At 43.4% G+C, this 21,183-nt stretch overlaps 1 protein-coding gene across 2 annotated transcripts in view; it reads left to right on the forward strand.

The window, feature by feature from the left end:
- Positions 1-21,183, forward strand: part of MYOM1 (myomesin 1) — a 160,929-nt gene that overhangs the window by 88,766 nt on the left and 50,980 nt on the right. For both annotated transcript variants that reach the window (XM_085846647.1, XM_085846648.1), the window contains 5 exons: positions 119-312; positions 512-568; positions 3,205-3,329; positions 8,454-8,637; positions 11,932-12,106. In XM_085846647.1, the coding sequence (XP_085702773.1) occupies positions 119-312; positions 512-568; positions 3,205-3,329; positions 8,454-8,637; positions 11,932-12,106 (735 nt within the window). The remainder of the gene's footprint in view (positions 1-118; positions 313-511; positions 569-3,204; positions 3,330-8,453; positions 8,638-11,931; positions 12,107-21,183) is intronic.

Genomic DNA, 21,183 nt, shown 5'->3' on the forward strand with positions numbered 1-21,183 from the left:
CGTTTTTGATATTTGAGTTGAATTTCACTTTAAGTTACATTTTCCAAACCGACCATGGATATTGGTGCTTGGATGAGCAAAATAATTTGTGTTCCCCCATCTTCTGTTTCCCTAACAGAAGGGAAGTCGGCACCGACCATTGGCTCCAGTGTAATGACACACCTGTGAAATTTGCACGATACCCCATCACGGGGCTGGTTGAAGGCCGCTCGTACGAGTTCCGTGTGCGGGCAGTCAACAGCTCTGGCATTAGCCACCCTTCACGTGTTTCTGCCCCCATCGCTTCTATAGATCCATCAGACAACATGAAAAGTGATGCATACATTCATGAAAAGTGATGCATACATTCACCTGCAATGATTTGGGCTGCGTATATGGGTTAACTCCTTGACTACAGTGGGACGATGCAAGCTGATAATTTTCTCCGTGTTAGGACAAGAAGGTCTGCATCATATTTTTTAAAATTTATAACATCTGAATGATGATGATTCTGTTCCCTGTTTCCTGAAAGATATCTCCATTGCACCTTGGACCGGACAAATTATTGTCACAGAAGAAGAGCCAGAAGGTAATTTTCCTTGCCCGTCCTGGAAGGGACAATAGAGGCTTTTGCAATCAGTTGTGTGTCAGTGTGTGTGTCTGCGAGTTTGCACGCAGATCTACTTTAATATGGCCCCTCGGGTGACCTATTTTGATGTAGACCTTTTGGTACATGAAAGAGGTCGCTGAGACAAATACTCTGGAGGGCCTTACATTGTTAAATGCTCTGTCTTGTATTTTGGTTTATCAATTCCTTCACATTGAAAAGTGTTTTTTTTCCAATTAGATGACAGACAAGGAAATTGAAACTTGCAGAAAAGCCATCATATTGGTTCAGATAGTTAGTCTTGGTAAAATAGAACAATATTTCGTTTTTATACACCTGATATATATATATATATATATATATATATATATATATATATATATATATATATATATATATATATATATATATATATATATATATATATCAGGGCGTATTATGTCATTCCGTCCGTCCGTCCGTCCGTCTGTCTGTCTGTCTGTCTGTCTGTCCGTCCATTCCTGTCCGAACTCTAACTCCCAAAGTTTTCAACTTTCACGTTTCATATTTGGTACATAGGTACAGACTGTGGAGATGGTATGTCGCGACATACGTTCGTCATCTAAAGTGGTTGCCATGGCAACCAGGATGCTGTTTTCCATGTCGTAGCACAATTCTGTATATACCTTCTTGTTCGGGCGTACATTGTGCTCACTTGCGCTCTTGTTTTATTTATAACTCCACCACCAAAGGTGGATGGAGGTTACGTTTTTACCCCTGTCTGTCTATTTGTTAGATGTGAACAGCATATCTCAAAAAAATTGTGGATTGATTCAGAGGAAATTTGGTGGACAGGTTGTGTGCGTGACAAAGACGAAAAGATTAGATTTTAGTGAACATCTGAATCCAGATCCGAGAATTTTTTAAGTGATTCTTCACCTTTGAGTGACAGGGCTAAAACCGATATACTGCATAGCATGATATTTCAAAAAAGCTGTGGACGAGTTACAATATAACTAGGTGGATGAGTTGGGGAGGTGACAAGAATAGACCAATTTGAATTTGGTTGAGGTCCGGATCCAGATATGGCCTCAGTAGGATACAAAACGTAAACTGTTCATCTTGGCAGAGGTACGCGCTCTACCGAGTGCCGTTCTAGTTGTACATGTAATTGGGGCTGACAAACAGCTGGTTTGTTTGTTGCATTCTCATTTGAGCACATAACTTATGAGAGATTAAGACAATATATGGGATTCGATTCCTGGTAACTTGAGATATGAACTGAGAAGATCATTTTTGGCAAACCCAGGCCAATGATTTGCGTCATGCTGTGCCATTCTCAATAAACACAGCACCAGAGCAGCAATTTTTAGTCTTGGCTGGCTCCACATGTAATCAAACCGAGCAGTGCAGAGCTGGACAGGTGGGCACAATACCGCCGAGCTTCTCCTTCAACCATGATTATTCAATTCGATTAGAAACAGTTATTTTTTCAACTCACCATCTGGTGTAGTTCCATCAGAAGAAATATAATGCCCTCTAACTTCATATGAGCAGCTGGAACAAATGGGGTCAAAGGCCAAGTGCCATTACTGAAAACTATGCAGTGGCTGAGGTCATAAATCAGGAACCATTGCTCAGCTTTGTGGTTGTTAAAGAGATACCGGGTTTTTTTTTCCAACAATTCTCCCATACATCCTCTTATCAAATAATCAAGTTACAGCTCTCATACATCCATAGCTAACATTTGTCCTTTTTGTCACCCTGAGAGATTTGTTGTTTCCTTTGCCAGAAAAGACCAAATGTAAACATGGCAGATTTGGAACAACTCTCCTCTCCCTCCCCCATATGCTCCATATATCTCCATTCCTCCCCCTCCCCCCCCCCCCCCGATTATTGTCTCTTCTAAAACTCTTTCTCTCTTCTTCCCCATTAATCCCACACACCCTTAAACCTCAGTTTTATCAGTGCATATTTTCTACCATCCTTCCTTCTATTCTTAATCTCGGATTAAATTTTCCTCTTTTTTACCCCCCCCCCCCAAACCCCAACATCCACTACTTCCTGCAAATATATATATATATATATATATATATATATATATATATATATATATATATATACATATATATACATATATATATATATATATATATATATATATATATATATATATATATATATATATATATATATACATATATACATATATACATATATACATATATATATATATATATATATATATATATATATATATATATATATATATATATATATATATATATATATATATATATATATATATATATATATATATATATATATATATATATATATATATATATATATATATATATATATATATATATATATATATATATATATATATATATATATATATATATATATATATATATATATATATATATATATATATATATATATATATATATATATATATATATATATATATATATATATATCCACACTATTTTGCTACAATGGTCTTGATGGCATTTCAGGAGTATATTTGACGTGTAATCTATTTGATGTATTTACATTTGTACTTGGTGCTTTTTAAAAATTGCTTTTCGCGCTCTGTAATGGAGTATTTCCACTAAAATGAATTTTATCAGAGGGCAGGATACCTGGAGCGCCAACTGATCTACGGATCCTCGAAGCTACAAAGAACTACATTGTACTCGCATGGAAGCCCCCAGAGTTTCGAGGAAATGAGGGTTTGATGTACTACGTGGAAAAGGTGCAGCAGTTTTATACTTAATATGATAATCACAATTATTAATTGTTATTATTAATATTATGATTATTATTATTATTATAGTCAGGTGGGGAAAATATTCCCCACTCCCCCAGGTGTGTGTGTGTGTGTGTGTGTGTGTGTGTGTGTGTGTGTGTGTGTGTGTGTGTGTGTGCGCGTGTGCGTGCGTGTGCGTGCGTGTGCGTGTGTGCGTGTGTGTGCGTGCGTGTCTATCTGGCTGTCTTTGTCTGTGTTTGTCTCGAACATCCACACTGGGCTTTAGCCCAAAGATTTCTGAATGGTCATAGGCCACATCGGCAGTGGGAGTGGGGCACTGATATTGCTCAATTTTGTTCTCCTCCGTCTCTTCCCTAAATTTGGAGTGAAGTCAGAAGGCACCACACTTCTGCCCTGCCTTGACCCCAATATTTCTCCACCTCCCTCTGTCCTCAGCTAACTCCCTCCACTCTACAAACACCCCTACCCTACGGATATCCTTCCTCACACAATCCTGCCACCTCAACCGTGGTCTACCTCTTTTCCTGCTACCTCGCTCCCACAATCTTTTCTCTCTCTTTGCCATTCTCTCTTCCCCCATCCACACCAAGTGTCCAGCCCATCTCAGCCAGCATTTCACCAATCTCCTCGTCAAGCTCATCGGCAATCTACTTTCCTTCCTCAGTTCATCCATCCTCCTTCTGTCCACCCTCTTCATTCCCCCAATCCTCCTGACACAGTTGTTCTCACAAACCTGCAGCCTCTGTTGTTGTCTCTCTGACAGTGCCACCGTCTCCAGTCTGTAAAGGTAGATTGGCATTGCACATATCAGAAGCTTCCCTTTTAATTTTCCTGATATGTTTCTGTCTGCCATTGCTCCCTCCACCCTCCCCCATGCATTCGTACCCAGCTCAATCCTCCTCCATGCTTCTGCCTTGGACCTACTATCCCTGGTCACTGCTTCTCCGAGATACTCAAACCTATTTACCTGCCTCATCTCCTTCCCCTCTAACCTGAAATTCATTTATTTTCTCGGCTTCTCAACCCACATCACTTCAGTCTTCTCCATCCTCATCTTCAGCCCATGTTTCTCAAATGTCTCTTTCCACTCCCATAGTACCTCCTGTATATAGTACCTCCTCTCATAGTACATAGTACCTCCCTCCCATTCTCTACCACAACAGTCAGATGGTCCGCATACAGCATCCTCCCCATACTACCCCTCAAGTTCACCTTCCTGCTTACCAGCTCCATCACCATGATAAACTTGAGTGGGCTGAGAGCGCTTCCCTGCCTCAAACCAATGTCCACACTGAACTCCTCCAGGACCAGCCAAAACTCTTCCCTTCGTTCCCTTGTACATCCCTTCCACCAACCTAACTTCTGCTTCTGGCACTCCCATCCATCTCAGTGTTGCCATCACCATCTTTCTTGGGACAATGTCATAGGCCTTCTCCAGGTCCACAAATCCCAATGCCTTCTCACTTTGCACCTCCAACCTCTTCTCCACCAGCTGTCTCAAGCGAACATCCCATCCATCATCCCCCTACCCTTTTTCAACCTGTGCTGCTCTTCTCCAATCTCGATCTGCACACTCTTCCTTACCCCTCATCCAAAATCATCTCCAGCACCTTCATTGCATGACTTTGGAGTGTAATGCACCTGTATTTCCCCAGATCGTGACTGTTGCCCTTCCCCTTCCATATCGGCACAATTAACCCCTCCCCTCAATTCTCCAGACTCGAACCCTCACTCATCCATACATTCCCTCCAATTCTCCTGCCTATTTCCAACTGCCATCATGACCTGGCAGGTCTTCCGCCAAATGCCAATAGGCAGCTCGCTCATGCGACTTTAAATATTTTAATGATGATGGTTATGGAGATGCAATAAGTTGCATATCTCTAATTATTTGCTCTCAGAGGTAAACGAGGCACAAATGCTGTTGGAAGCCTCAAAAGAGGACATATTAGAAACGCACACTTTTCAAAAAAGTAAAAACAAACAAACAAAAAAAATCCCTCGATCTATGCTGCCTACAGACACTTATACAACAGAGGGCTGGGTCAGGAATGGTGGTTAGAAGCCACAACAAGTAAAGTAACATTGCTGGGGCAAAAATTAAATGGCATGGATAACCACTGGTGGTGGTGATCGTGCCAGCAGATCGTGGGCAGGCACTGACGCACGACAGGCTTTCTTTGCACGAAACCCGCTGTCAAATGCAGTGCCCTGCAGCTGTCCTGCTCACTTTCTGGAACAAGACCTTGAGTTGATTGTATGCCATGCCAAGCGGTCCTCTGAGGCACTGCTCCACGGCCCCCGACCCGTACTTTGACTCTTGAGCTCCACAGATGCAGCTCGGAGATCGACGTTGGACTGGCGGTTGACTTTCTAGCCACAGATTGCAGCAAGCTCTAACTGAAGCTGGTCCAGGCTCCATGCCAAACACAATTAGCACATGCTTTCTGTGCCATCATCTTTTATAAGGACAATGCTATTCCTACGTGGGGCGCAAGGGGTGCAGCTCACACCTTCTGCAAATATGCTGAACGAGCGTGGGCTCACCCATTGAAGATTCAGGGGTTGTGTATAACTGGGAGGTGGGATAGAGGAAAAACCAGATATGTGGGACATATGCCACATCTGTGTAATCTTGTCCCTCCACTAACATCCGGACTACCTTTGTGTCATTCACAAAGTACGTATGCAGATGTGACATTTGCAACACCCAGAAAAACAACAATGAGGGGTTACCATTTCTCGGCATGCTACTTTCAATGGTGAAGCATAAAATATTTGGGAAGGAGTGAATAAAAATTGAAATTCGCATTCTTTTGCCACTGGTGCAATGTGTCAAATCATCTGTAATTATTTTATATCACAGACACTACCACTTATCCTATAATTGTCCCAATGAAACGCACCTTCTTGTCGGTCGGCTAAGGGGGAAGTTTGTTTCGACCAAAGCTGGTTGCAGCAGGAATTTGTAATTTGCTCAGGGTGTCGGCAAAAACTCACCTCCTCTTTGTTGACGACACAGTCGAATGTTTAACTTTCACCAGCGAATTCTCACAGAAGGGACAGCCGGATTTACGCCCATATCTGAGGGATGGCAAACTCTGTGATGTTGACTGGTGCCTGCTAAGCACCAGTCCGGTGGTTTATAGTCCGGTCGTGAATCAAGTCCAGACTCGAATGCTCAGAGGTAAGTGCGCTATCTATGCAACATCATGTCGGACATGTGACAGACAGTCGAGACAAATATAACCAAGTGCTGCCAATCACCAAGTTACAACATATGAATGAGATTTTTTTCCGGAATTAATCACATGCTGTCCAGAAATGTAAGACGGTATACCCACATGTACCCACACACACCACTTTCTTTTATTGGCACTTACAAATACAATGATCTGTTTTTGAACCATTTTGTCTCCTTCCATGCAAATTGCGAATGTAATCGTTTGAAACCTGTCCGTGCTAAATCTGAACACCTATTCATGAACAAAAGCCTCTCTTAAAGTTTACTTGTGATGATGACATAATTGGTTCACGAGTCAGTAAGTGACCACTATATTCGTTATGGGTGTCTGTCTGTCTGTCTGTCTGTCCTGAGCATAGCTCCGTGGGTTTTGATCCGATCCTGATAAAATTTGGGTGGGAGGTTTATATCATGATCTCGTTGTGTTTTCCTGAGAATGGGCATGGTGCGCCCATTATGGGTGGAGCCACGCCCAAAAAACGTGTGTTTTTAGGGGGTAGCTGGTTTCAAGTTACATCTTCTCCAAGGGGGTTTGTCGAATCTGGCAGGGGTTTCGGTATTTGGTTAGCCCAATGGCACCTGCATAGTCACACGGAGCTCGATTTTTCATTTTAGTCCCAGGGTCAAGGTCACAAGGTCACGAACTTAGAAAATTGCGAATTTTGACATAAAAATCATACGACCGCCCAAACTTTGAGAGCTCGTATGACAATATTTTTTATGCATAATCTTGAGGTCATTCCCCACCTTAAGTCTTCAAACCATTTTGCTCTATCTCGAACACCTTGCCCGTGGTGCCCCCTTCAAGTTTGTTTTTACGCTGATTTAATCGAAGTATGGATAATCCGAGGAGTGTGAAATGCCATATAGCCTATATGACGTTATATTGTTCCTGGAATGTTCCAGAGGAAGTTTTGCACCAAAGGTCATAATCCTTGACCTTTGACCTTTAAAGTTCACAAAGGTCAAATTTTCAAAGTTGTGGGAATCGAACCGGGTTTTCGACCTTCTTCGACGAACTAACTCCAATAAGCTATAGCACGTATCCTGTTTCCTTATTTTAATGTCCACAACATTATTTTGTGACCTTTAAAGGTTATGCAAAGGTCAAATTTTGAAAGTTGTTGAACGAAACCGGGTTTTCGACATTTTGCAGCTAATAACCTGTCACTCGTACCACATCATGCTGATCATTTTTATAACTTGGTCAAACATTATCACATTGTCTCATCCTTGATTTCTGAAACAATCTACATCGTCAAATACCGCTCGTGAACCATTATCGTCTTCAGACTTGTCGGTGACTAAGGTCATAATTGGCCTGACAATTTGTTTTTGTGTAATATCGAGGGGAAGTGGGAATTGGCAGAGCAACATAAACCATTTCTGTTCAAGTCATTAATCAAAAATATACTCATTAATAACATGAAATTAATTGCCAAATTTGCTTTTATTACCTCGTTTTCTTTCCTTTGCAGCACAAGGCTGCGAGGGGCATCATTGACCAAGGGCGCCGCTGTGCCATTGAGGCAATGCCGTCTGTAGGTTCGGGCAGGAATTTGGAATTTGGCCAGTATAAAGACGATAGCTCGACTACTCTTCAGGAAGAACACCGTGGGATATTTAACATCCACAAACTAATGCTGGCAGATGGGATTCCCAGCTTAACATTCATCCGAGGGACATCCTTGCCCTTCTTATTGCCCATTTAAATGGAAACGAAAGTTGTGTATCATTGCATGCAAAGAGACATTCTGGTCGAAAGAATGAGCTTTCATCGACTGTTTTTTGGGCCTGTTCCTCATCCAGTAATTGTGGACTACTTTGAAAAGGCCAATTCCAGAAGTGTGTGCCTGTCCCATTAGTGTGCTGCAGGTTCGACCAGTTGGTGTCGGATGAATGATGAGTTGCCACTCAAGTCTCCACGCCTTGCCTTATTTGATCTTGAGGAGGGAAAGTCCTATGCATTCCGCATACGTGCCTGCAACTCCAATGGAGTCGGCATGCCTTCTGCTGTGATTGAGCACGCATCTGTCGGAGACAGACTAGGTGGGAGCTTTGGACTGAAAAACATTGGACCGACACAATTTCATGCTGAGGAAATTTGTTCTTTCAATTTGGTGCCGACGCCATTTGGTGCCGACGCCATTCGGTGCCGACACCATTCAGGACCGACTCCATTCAGTGTCAATGCCATTCGTTGCCAACGTCATACCTGTATTTGACTGAAGCAGTTTGCTGAGGAAATTTGGTGCAAATGCCATTTACTGAGACAACTTTTTGATGAGGAAACTTGGTGCTGAAGCCATTTGCTGAGGCAAATTGGTACTGTCTCCCTTACGAGGATGCTATTTGATGCTGAAACCACTTGATGAGGCAATTTTGTGTTGGAGCAATTTGGAGGAAATTTGGTGTTGAAGCCATTTGGAAGAAATTTGGTGCTGAATCCATTTGGAGAAGAAATTTGTTGCTGAAGACATTTGGAGGAAATTTGGTGTTGAAGCCATTTGGAGAGGAATTTTGGTGCTGAATCCCCTTGATGAGGCAATTTGGTGCTGAAGCCATTTGGAGAGGAAATTTGGTGCTGAAGCCATTTGGAGAGGAAATTTGGTGTTGAAGCCATTTGGAGAGGAAATTTGGTGCTGAAGCCATTTGGAGAGGAAATTTGGTGTTGAATCCATTTGGAGAAGAAATTTGGTGTTGAATCTATTTGGAGAGGAAATTTGGTGTTGAAGCCATTTGGAGCGGAAATTTGGTGTTGAAGCCATTTGGAGAAGAAATTTGGTGTTGAAACCATTTGGAGAGGAAATTTGGTGTTGAAGCCATTTGGAGAGGAAATTTGGTGTTGAATCCATTTGGAGAAGAAATTTGGTGCTGAAGACAATTGGAAGGAAATTTGGTGTTTAAGCCATTTGGAGAGGAAATTTGGTGTTGAAGCCATTTGGAGAGAAATTTTGGTGCTGATTCCCCTTGATGAGGAAATTTGGTGCTGAAGCCATTTGGAGAGGAAATTTGGTGCTGAAGCCATTTGGAGAGGAAATTTGGTGTTGAAGCCATTTGGAGAGGAAATTTGGTGTTGAAGCCATTTGGAGAGGAAATTTGGTGTTGAAGCCATTTGGAGAGGAAATTTGGTGTTGAAGCCATTTGGAGAGGAAATTTGGTGTTGAAGCCATTTGGAGAGGAAATTTGGTGTTGAAGCCATTTGGCGAGGAAATTTGGTGCTGAAGCCATTTGGAGAGGAAATTTGGTGTTGAAGCCATTTGGAGAGGAAATTTGGTGTTGAAGCCATTTGGAGAGGAAATTTGGTGTTGAAGCCATTTGGAGAGGAAATTTGATGTTGAAGCCATTTGGAGAGGAAATTTGGTGTTGAAGCCATTTGGAGAGGAAATTTGGTGTTGAAGCCATTTGGCGAGGAAATTTGGTGTTGAATCCATTTGGAGAGGAAATTTGGTGTTGAAGCCATTTGGAGAGGAAATTTGGTGTTGAATCCATTTGGAGAGGAAATTTGGTGTTGAAGCCATTTGGAGAGGAAATTTGGTGTTGAATCCATTTGGAGAGGAAATTTGGTGTTGAATCTATTTGGAGAGGAAATTTGGTGCTGTAGCCATTTGGAGAGGAAATTTGGTGCTGAAGCCATTTGGAGAGGAAATTTGGTGCTGAAGCCATTTGGAGAGGAAATTTGGTGCTGAAGCCATTTGGAGAGGAAATTTGGTGCTGAAGCCATTTGGAGAGGAAATTTGGTGCTGAAGTCATTTGGAGAGGAAATTTGGTGCAGAAGCCATTTGGAGAGGAAATTTGGTGCTGAATCCACTTGATGAGGAAATTTGGTGTTGAATCCATTTGGAGAAGAAATTTGGTGCTGAAGACAATTGGAGAAGAAATTTGGTGTTGAAGCCATTTGGAGAGGCATTTTGGTGCTGAAGCCATTTGGAGAAGAAATTTGGTGCTGAAGACAATTGGAGAGGAAATTTGGTGCTGAAGACAATTGGAGAGGAAATTTGGTGTTTCAGCCATTTGATGAGGCAATTTGGTATTGAATCCATTTGGAGAGGAATTTTGATACTGAAGGCATTTGAGGAGGAAATTTGGTGCTGAAGCCATTTAGAGAGACATTTTGGTGCTGAAGCCATTTGGAGAGGAAATTTGGTGTTGAATCCATTTGGAGAAGAAATTTGGTGTTGAATCCATTTGGAGAGGAAATTTGGTGTTGAAGCCATTTGGAGAGGAAATTTGGTGCTGAATCCACTTGATGAGGAAATTTGGTGCTGAAGCCATTTGGAGAGGAAATTTGGTGCTGAATCCACTTGATGAGGAAATTTGGTGCTGAATCCACTTGATGAGGAAATTTGGTGCTGAAGGCATTTGGAGAGGAAATTTGGTGTTGAATCCATTTGGAGAAGAAATTTGGTGCTGAAGACAATTCGAAGGAAATTTGGTGTTTAAGCCATTTGATGAGGCAATTTGGAATTGAAGCCATTTGGAGAGGAAATTTGGTGTTTAAGCCATTTGATGAGGCAATTTGGAATTGAAGCCATTTGGAGAGGCATTTTGATACTGAAGGCATTTGAGGAGGAAATTTGGTGCTGAAGCCATTTGGAGAGACATTTTGGTGCTGAAGGCATTTGGAGAGGAAATTTGGTGATGAAGTAACATGATATTGAGGAAATTTTGTGCTGAAGCCCTTGAGAGAGAGAGAGAGAGAGAGAGAGAGAGAGAGAGAGAGAGAGAGAGAGAGAGAGAGAGAGAGAGAGAGAGAGAGAGAGAGAGAGAGAGAGAGAGAGAGAGAGAGAGAGAGAGAGAGAGAGACAGAGAGAGAGACAGAGACAGAGAGAGAGACAGAGACAGAGACAGAGACAGAGAGAGAGACAGAGACAGAGACAGACAGTCATTTTGAGAAGCCAATTGGTTCATAAGCCACTTAATGAGGAAATTCGGTGCTGAAGCTTTTTGATGAGGAAATTTCGTGCTGATGTAAATTGATGCTCCAACATACATTTTGATTTTGGAAGCCGAAGTGAATAACTTTGTATGTTTTTTTTTATATGAAGTTTCAATGCTCGATAATAAATTGTGATATTACTCCCATATTATTTGTACTGTAAAAACGTCATTGTTCTTTTAATTGTCATCTATATTTTTCCAATTTATTCCAATTTTTCATTTGTATTTTCAAAATTTTCCCCCTGATTTATTTGTTTTTTTTAAATTGCTGATGTGATTAAAAAAACAAAACTTGTTCCAGTATGTAGCAGTTGGCAACTATTGTAGTCTTGTTAATTTTATGTGCATCTGTGTGAACGTCAGCAGTTTAAAGAATTTCAACATTTTGATTTATTTCCACAGAGATACCAGCACCACCTGGAGAGATTCTCACAAGTAGAAACACGGGTAGTTCTGCAATCATCTGGTGGGAACCAACACCCACCACCTCAGAGTTAGTCGGATACTACATTGACGCCAAGCTTTCTGGGAGCGACCACTGGGAACCCTGTCACAACAAGCCAGTGACGAGCACCAGGTGATTGCCGCAATTGTTGAGGAAAGAATGCTTGTAGAGCATGGGTGATCGGCGTGCGTAAGGTTCTGCAGTCTTGGCGAGAGCACGCCTATGTTCTCCGAAGAACACTGTGGGATTTTTTTTTACCATACACTCACTAATGCCAACAGACGGGACGCCCAGTTTAATGATGGCACATACCTGCCTGTGAAAGCCCGAGATAACAGTTTATAGCTGGGCTAAGATTCTAACCCAGGCTCGACAGTTTAGAAGCAAGTGTGTCATCCTGCCATACATCATCAGCCAACCTTTCTGCCTATATATGGCACGAGGAAAAAACAAGCTCGAATGAGCTAAGATCCTCATCCTCTTAATGATGACATCATCAAAATGAATATGACGTCATTGTGATGTATCAGGTTTGCGATAAATTATCTGTGCTAATGCCCGGCTTGATTCCCGCAAACAAAATTCAAACAGCTTGCCTAGTTTCGGAGATAATGGTATAGGCGATTTCCATTAGCGGCGATATTATGACGTCAACTTTTATCCTGGAAGAATTTCCAAAATCGGAGATGGTTACTGCCTGCGCGTGGGCTTTCTGCATATACATGGCAAGTTTCACGAAGATCCGATGAAAACTCTGGGTTGTGAAACAGAAAATGTCAAAAAATATGAATGACGTCATAAAAATTGATATGACGTAATAGTGATGTATCATATGTGCATCTCTGCTAATGTAATCTGGTAATTAATCTCTGCTAATGCCATGTTCGATTCCCACAAACAGAATTCAAAAAGATTGCCTTGTTTGAGATAATTTTTAGGCGATTTCCATTAGCGGAGATATTTTGACGTCATAACTCTTTTTTTATCGTTGGAATTTTAAAAATCAGAGATCGCTACTGTCTGTGCAGGGTAATTTTACATATATATATATACGCCAAGTTTGAGGAAGTTTCGATGAAAACTGTAGGCTGTGAAACAAATAAAACAAAAAAACAAAAAATGTCAAAAAATAGGAATGACGTCATAAAATTTTATATGACGTCATAGTGATGTAGCATATGTGCGGCAATTCATCTCTGCAAATGCCCTGTTTGATTCCCGCAAACAGAATTGAAAAAGCTTGCCTAGTTTCGGAGATAATTTTTTCGGCGATTTCCATTAGCGGAGATATTTTGACGTCATAACCTTTTTTCTAGGACGAATTTTCAAAATCGGAGATGATTACTGTCTGCGCAGGGTATTTTTACATATATATGCCAAGTTTTAGGAAGTTTCGATGAAAACTGTGGACTGTGAAACAAAAAAGTCCACAAGAACAACAACGTGAGTAAGACTTTGAGATCCTCCACGAGGATCTAAAAATCACTTCTGCTTCACTCTGAAACTCTTTGTTGTTTGTTTGGATTTTATCCTCCACTTAAAATGAGGGAACTAAAACATTTTGAAAAGTTCGAATTATTCTCACTCAAATTTCAACATCACCCCGATTCATATTGTTAATCCTTTGAACCCTGAACTCCTTGGACTTTCCGCTCTCCCACCCTTGGCTCCCTGGAGAAAAATCAGGCCACTTGGGAATATGGAGGTTTGATTAGCGGCCGGTAAACCAGACACACGGGTATATGGAGGTTTTAATAGCGGCCGGTAAACCAGACACTTGGGTATATGGAGGTTTGAATAGCGGCCGATAAACCAGACACTTGGGTATATGGAGGTTTGAATAGCGGCCGATAAACCAGACACTTGGGTATATGGAGGTTTGATTAGTGGCCGGTAAACCAGACACTTGGGTATATGGAGGTTTGAATAGCGGCCGGTAAACCAGACACTTGGGTATATGGAGGTTTGAATAGCAGCCGATAAACCAGACACTTGGATATATGGAGGTTTGATTAGTGGCCGGTAAACCAGACACGGGTATATGGAGGTTTGATTAGCGGCCGGTAAACCAGACACACGGGTATATGGAGGTTTGAATAGCGGCCGGTAAACCAGACACTTGGGTATATGGAGGTTTGAATAGCGGCCGGTAAACCAGACACTTGGGTATATGAAGGGTTGATTAGCGGCCGATAAACCAGACACTTGGGTATATGGAGGTTTGAATAATGGCCCGTAAACCAGACACTTGGGTATATGGAGGTTTGAATAGTGGCCGGTAAACCAGACACTTGGGTATATGGAGGTTTGAATAGCGGCCGGTAAACCAGACACTTGGGTATATGGAGGTTTGAATAGTGGCCGGTAAACCAGACACTTGGGTATATGGAGGTTTGAATAGCGGCCGGTAAACCAGACACTTGGGTATATGGAGGTTTGATTAGCGGCTGGTAAACCAGCCACTTGGGAATATGGAGGTTTGATTAGCGGCCGGTAAACCAGACACTTGGGTATATGGAGGTTTGAATAGCGGCCGGTAAACCAGACACTTGGGTATATGGAGGTTTGAATAGCGGCCGATAAACCAGACACTTGGGTATAGGGAGGTTTGAATAGCGGCCGATAAACCAGACACACCGGTATATGGAGGTTTGAATAGCGGCCGATAAACCAGACACACCGGTATAATGGAGGTTTGAATAGCGGCCGGTAAACCAGACACTTGGGTATATGGAGGTTTGAACAGCGGCCGATAAACCAGACACTTGGGTATATGGAGGTTTGAATAGCGGCCGATAAACCAGACACTTGGGTATATGGAGGTTTGAATAGCGGCCGATAAACCAGACACTTGGGTATATGGAGGTTTGAATAGCGGCCGGTAAACCAGACACTTGGGTATATGGAGGTTTGAATAGCGGCCGGTAAACCAGACACTTGGGTATATGGAGGTTTGATTAGTGGCCGGTAAACCAGACACTTGGGTATATGGAGGTTTGAATAGCGGCCGGTAAACCAGACACTTGGGTATATGGAGGTTTGAATAGCGGCCGATAAACCAGACACTTGGGTATATGGAGGTTTGATTAGTGGCCGGTAAACCAGACACTTGGGTATATGGAGGTTTGAATAGCGGCCGGTAAACCAGACACTTGGGTATATGGAGGTTTGAATAGCAGCCGATAAACGAGACACTTGGATATATGGAGGTTTGAACAGCGGCCGGTAAACCAGACACGGGTATATGGAGGTTTGATTAGCGGCCGATAAACCAGACACACGGGTATATGGAGGTTTGAATAGCGGCCGGTAAACCAGACACTTGGGTATATGGAGGTTTGAATAGCGGCCGGTAAACCAGACACTTGGGTATATGAAGGGTTGATTAGCGGCCGATAAACCAGACACTTGGGTATATGGAGGTTTGAATAATGGCCGGTAAACCAGACACTTGGGTATATGGAGGTTTGAATAGCGGCCGGTAAACCAGACACTTGGGTATATGGAGGTTTGAATAGCGGCCGGTAAACCAGACACTTGGGTATATGGAGGTTTGAATAGTGGCCGGTAAACCAGACACTTGGGTATATGGAGGTTTGAATAGCGGCCGGTAAACCAGACACTTGGGTATATGGAGGTTTGATTAGCGGCTGGTAAACCAGCCACTTGGGAATATGGAGGTTTGATTAGCGGCCGGTAAACCAGACACTTGGGTATATGGAGGTTTGAATAGCGGCCGGTAAACCAGACACTTGGGTATATGGAGGTTTGAATAGCGGCCGATAAACCAGACACTCGGGTATATGGAGGTTTGAATAGCGGCCGATAAACCAGACACACCGGTATATGGAGGTTTGAATAGCGGCCGATAAACCAGACACACCGGTATATGGAGGTTTGAATAGCGGCTGATAAACCAGACACTTGGGTATAATGGAGGTTTGAATAGCGGCCGGTAAACCAGACACTTGGGTATATGGAGGTTTGAACAGCGGCCGATAAACCAGACACTTGGGTATATGGAGGTTTGAATAGCGGCCGATAAACCAGACACTTGGGGATATGGAGGTTTGAATAGCGGCCGATAAACCAGACACTTGGGTATATGGAGGTTTGAATAGTGGCCGATAAACCAGACACTTGGGTATATGGAGGTTTGAACAGCGGCCGATAAACCAGACACTTGGGTATATGGAGGTTTGAATAGTGGCCGATAAACCAGACACTTGGGTATATGGAGGTTTGAATAGCGGCCGATAAACCAGACACACCGGTATATGGAGGTTTGAATAGCGGCCGATAAACCAGACACTTGGGTATATGGAGGTTTGAACAGCGGCCGATAAACCAGACACTTGGGTATATGGAGGTTTGAATAGTGGCCGATAAACCAGACACTTGGGTATATGGAGGTTTGAATAGCGGCCAATAAACCAGACACACCGGTATATGGAGGTTTGAATAGCGGCCGATAAACCAGACACTTGGGTATAATGGAGGTTTGAATAGCGGCCGGTAAACCAGACACTTGGGTATATGGAGGTTTGAACAGCGGCCGATAAACCAGACACTTGGGTATATGGAGGTTTGAATAGTGGCCGATAAACCAGACACACCGGTATATGGAGGTTTGAATAGCGGCCGATAAACCAGACACTTGGGTATAATGGAGGTTTGAATAGCGGCCGATAAACCAGACACACGCGTATATGGAGGTTTGAATAGCGGCCGATAAACCAGACACTTGGGTATATGGAGGTTTGAATAGCGGCCGATAAACCAGACACTTGGGTATATGGAGGTTTGAATAGCGGCCGATAAACCAGACACTTGGGTATAATGGAGGTTTGAACAGCGGCCGATAAACCAGACACTTGGGTATATGGAGGTTTGAATAGTGGCCGATAAACCAGACACTTGGGTATATGGAGGTTTGAATAGCGGCCGATAAACCAGACACTTGGGTATAATGGAGGTTTGAATAGCGGCCGATAAACCAGACACACCGGTATATGGAGGTTTGAATAGCGGCCGATAAACCAGACACTTGGGTATAATGGAGGTTTGAATAGCGGCCGATAAACCAGACACTTGGGTATATGGAGGTTTGAATAGCGGCCGATAAACCAGACACTTGGGTATAATGGAGGTTTGAATAGCGGCCGATAAACCAGACACTTGGGTATATGGAGGTTTGAATAGCGGCCGATAAACCAGACACTTGGGTATATGGAGGTTTGAATAGCGGCCGATAAACCAGACACTTGGGTATAATGGAGGTTTGAACAGCGGCCGATAAACCAGACACTTGGGTATATGGAGGTTTGAATAGTGGCCGATAAACCAGACACTTGGGTATAATGGAGGTTTGAATAGCGGCCGATAAACCAGACACACCGGTATATGGAGGTTTGAATAGCGGCCGATAAACCAGACACTTGGGTATATGGAGGTTTGATTAGTGGCCGGTAAACCAGACACGGGTATATGGAGGTTTGAATAGCGGCCGATAAACCAGACACACGCGTATATGGAGGTTTGAATAGCGGCCGATAAACCAGACACTTGGGTATATGGAGGTTTGAATAGCGGCCGATAAACCAGACACTTGGGTATATGAAGGGTTGATTAGCGGCCGATAAACCAGACACTTGGGTATAATGGAGGTTTGAACAGCGGCCGATAAACCAGACACTTGGGTATATGGAGGTTTGAATAGTGGCCGATAAACCAGACACTTGGGTATAATGGAGGTTTGAATAGCGGCCGATAAACCAGACACACCGGTATATGGAGGTTTGAATAGTGGCCGGTAAACCAGACACTTGGGTATAATGGAGGTTTGAACAGCGGCCGATAAACCAGACACTTGGGTATATGGAGGTTTGAATAGCGGCCGATAAACCAGCCACTTGGCAATATGGAGGTCTGATTAGCGGCTGGTAAACCAGACACTTGGGTATATGGAGGTTTGAATAGCGGCCGGTAAACCAGACACTTGGGTATATGGAGGTTTGAATTGCGGCCGATAAACCAGACACTTGGGTATATGGAGGTTTGAATAGCGGCCGATAAACCAGACACACCGGTATATGGAGGTTTGAATAGCGGCCGATAAACCAGACACACCGGTATATGGAGGTTTGAATAGCGGCCAATAAACCAGACACTTGGGTATAATGGAGGTTTGAATAGCGGCCGGTAAACCAGACACTTGGGTATATGGAGGTTTGAACAGCGGCCGATAAACCAGACACTTGGGTATATGGAGGTTTGAATAGCGGCCGATAAACCAGACACTTGGGTATATGGAGGTTTGAATAGCGGCCGATAAACCAGACACTTGGGTATATGGAGGTTTGAATAGCGGCCGATAAACCAGACACTTGGGTATATGGAGGTTTGAATAGCGGCCGGTAAACCAGACACTTGGGTATATGGAGGTTTGAATAGCGGCCGGTAAACCAGACACTTGGGTATATGGAGGTTTGAATAGCGGCCGATAAACCAGACACTTGGGTATATGGAGGTTTGATTAGTGGCCGGTAAACCAGACACTTGGGTATATGGAGGTTTGAATAGCGGCCGGTAAACCAGACACTTGGGTATATGGAGGTTTGAATAGCAGCCGATAAACCAGACACTTGGATATATGGAGGTTTGATTAGTGGCCGGTAAACCAGACACGGGTATATGGAGGTTTGATTAGCAGCCGGTAAACCAGACACACGGGTATATGGAGGTTTGAATAGCGGCCGGTAAACCAGACACTTGGGTATATGGAGGTTTGAATAGCGGCCGGTAAACCAGACACTTGGGTATATGAAGGGTTGATTAGCGGCCGATAAACCAGACACTTGGGTATATGGAGGTTTGAATAATGGCCGGTAAACCAGACACTTGGGTATATGGAGGTTTGAATAGCGGCCGGTAAACCAGACACTTGGGTATATGGAGGTTTGAATAGCGGCCGGTAAACCAGACACTTGGGTATATGGAGGTTTGAATAGTGGCCGGTAAACCAGACACTTGGGTATAATGGAGGTTTGAATAGCGGCCGGTAAACCAGACACTTGGGTATATGGAGGTTTGATTAGCGGCTGGTAAACCAGCCACTTGGGAATATGGAGGTTTGATTAGCGGCTGGTAAACCAGACACTTGGGTATATGGAGGTTTGAATAGCGGCCGGTAAACCAGACACTTGGGTATATGGAGGTTTGAATAGCGGCCGATAAACCAGACACTTGGGTATATGGAGGTTTGAATAGCGGCCGATAAACCAGACACACCGGTATATGGAGGTTTGAATAGCGGCCGATAAACCAGACACACCGGTATATGGAGGTTTGAATAGCGGCCAATAAACCAGACACTTGGGTATAATGGAGGTTTGAATAGCGGCCGGTAAACCAGACACTTGGGTATATGGAGGTTTGAACAGCGGCCGATAAACCAGACACTTGGGTATATGGAGGTTTGAATAGCGGCCGATAAACCAGACACTTGGGTATATGGAGGTTTGAATAGCGGCCGATAAACCAGACACTTGGGTATATGGAGGTTTGAATAGCGGCCGATAAACCAGACACTTGGGTATATGGAGGTTTGAACAGCGGCCGATAAACCAGACACTTGGGTATATGGAGGTTTGAATAGTGGCCGATAAACCAGACACTTGGGTATATGGAGGTTTGAATAGCGGCCGATAAACCAGACACTTGGGTATATGGAGGTTTGAACAGCGGCCGATAAACCAGACACTTGGGTATATGGAGGTTTGAATAGTGGCCGATAAACCAGACACTTGGGTATATGGAGGTTTGAATAGCGGCCGATAAACCAGACACACCGGTATATGGAGGTTTGAATAGCGGCCGATAAACCAGACACTTGGGTATATGGAGGTTTGAATAGTGGCCGATAAACCAGACACTTGGGTATATGGAGGTTTGAATAGCGGCCAATAAACCAGACACACCGGTATATGGAGGTTTGAATAGCGGCCGATAAACCAGACACTTGGGTATAATGGAGGTTTGAATAGCGGCCGGTAAACCAGACACTTGGGTATATGGAGGTTTGAACAGCGGCCGATAAACCAGACACTTGGGTATATGGAGGTTTGAATAGTGGCCGATAAACCAGACACTTGGGTATATGGAGGTTTGAATAGCGGCCGATAAACCAGACACTTGGGTATATGGAGGTTTGAATAGCGGCCAATAAACCAGACACTTGGGTATATGGAGGTTTGAACAGCGGCCGATAAACCAGACACTTGGGTATATGGAGGTTTGAATAGTGGCCGATAAACCAGACACTTGGGTATATGGAGGTTTGAATAGCGGCCGATAAACCAGACACTTGGGTATAGGGAGGTTTGAATAGCGGCCGATAAACCAGACACACCGGTATATGGAGGTTTGAATAGCGGCCGATAAACCAGACACACCGGTATAATGGAGGTTTGAATAGTGGCCGGTAAACCAGACACTTGGGTATATGGAGGTTTGAACAGCGGCCGATAAACCAGACACTTGGGTATATGGAGGTTTGAATAGCGGCCGATAAACCAGACACACCGGTATATGGAGGTTTGAATAGCGGCCGATAAACCAGACACACCGGTATATGGAGGTTTGAATAGCGGCCGATAAACCAGACACTTGGGTATAATGGAGGTTTGAATAGCGGCCGATAAACCAGACACACCGGTATATGGAGGTTTGAATAGCGGCCGATAAACCAGACACTTGGGTATAATGGAGGTTTGAATAGCGGCCGATAAACCAGACACACCGGTATATGGAGGTTTGAATAGCGGCCGATAAACCAGACACTTGGGTATATGGAGGTTTGAATAGTGGCCAATAAACCAGACACTTGGGTATAATGGAGGTTTGAATAGCGGCCGATAAACCAGACACACGCGTATATGGAGGTTTGAATAGTGGCTGGTAAACCAGACACTCAGTATATGGAGGTTTGGATATTGGCCAGTAAAACGGGACACTCGGGTATATGGAGGTTTGGATATTGACTAGTAAACCGGACACTCGGTATATGGAGGATTGAAAAGCGGCCGATAAACCAGACACACCGGTATATGGAGGTTTGAATAGCGGCCGATAAACCAGACACACCGGTATATGGAGGTTTGAATAGCGGCCAATAAACCAGACACTTGGGTATAATGGAGGTTTGAATA

Source organism: Eptatretus burgeri, chromosome 11, assembly GCF_056783735.1.
Source record: "Eptatretus burgeri isolate ZD-2024b chromosome 11, Ebu_testis_v1, whole genome shotgun sequence".
In the NCBI taxonomy this organism is placed as follows: Eukaryota; Metazoa; Chordata; class Myxini; order Myxiniformes; family Myxinidae; genus Eptatretus; species Eptatretus burgeri.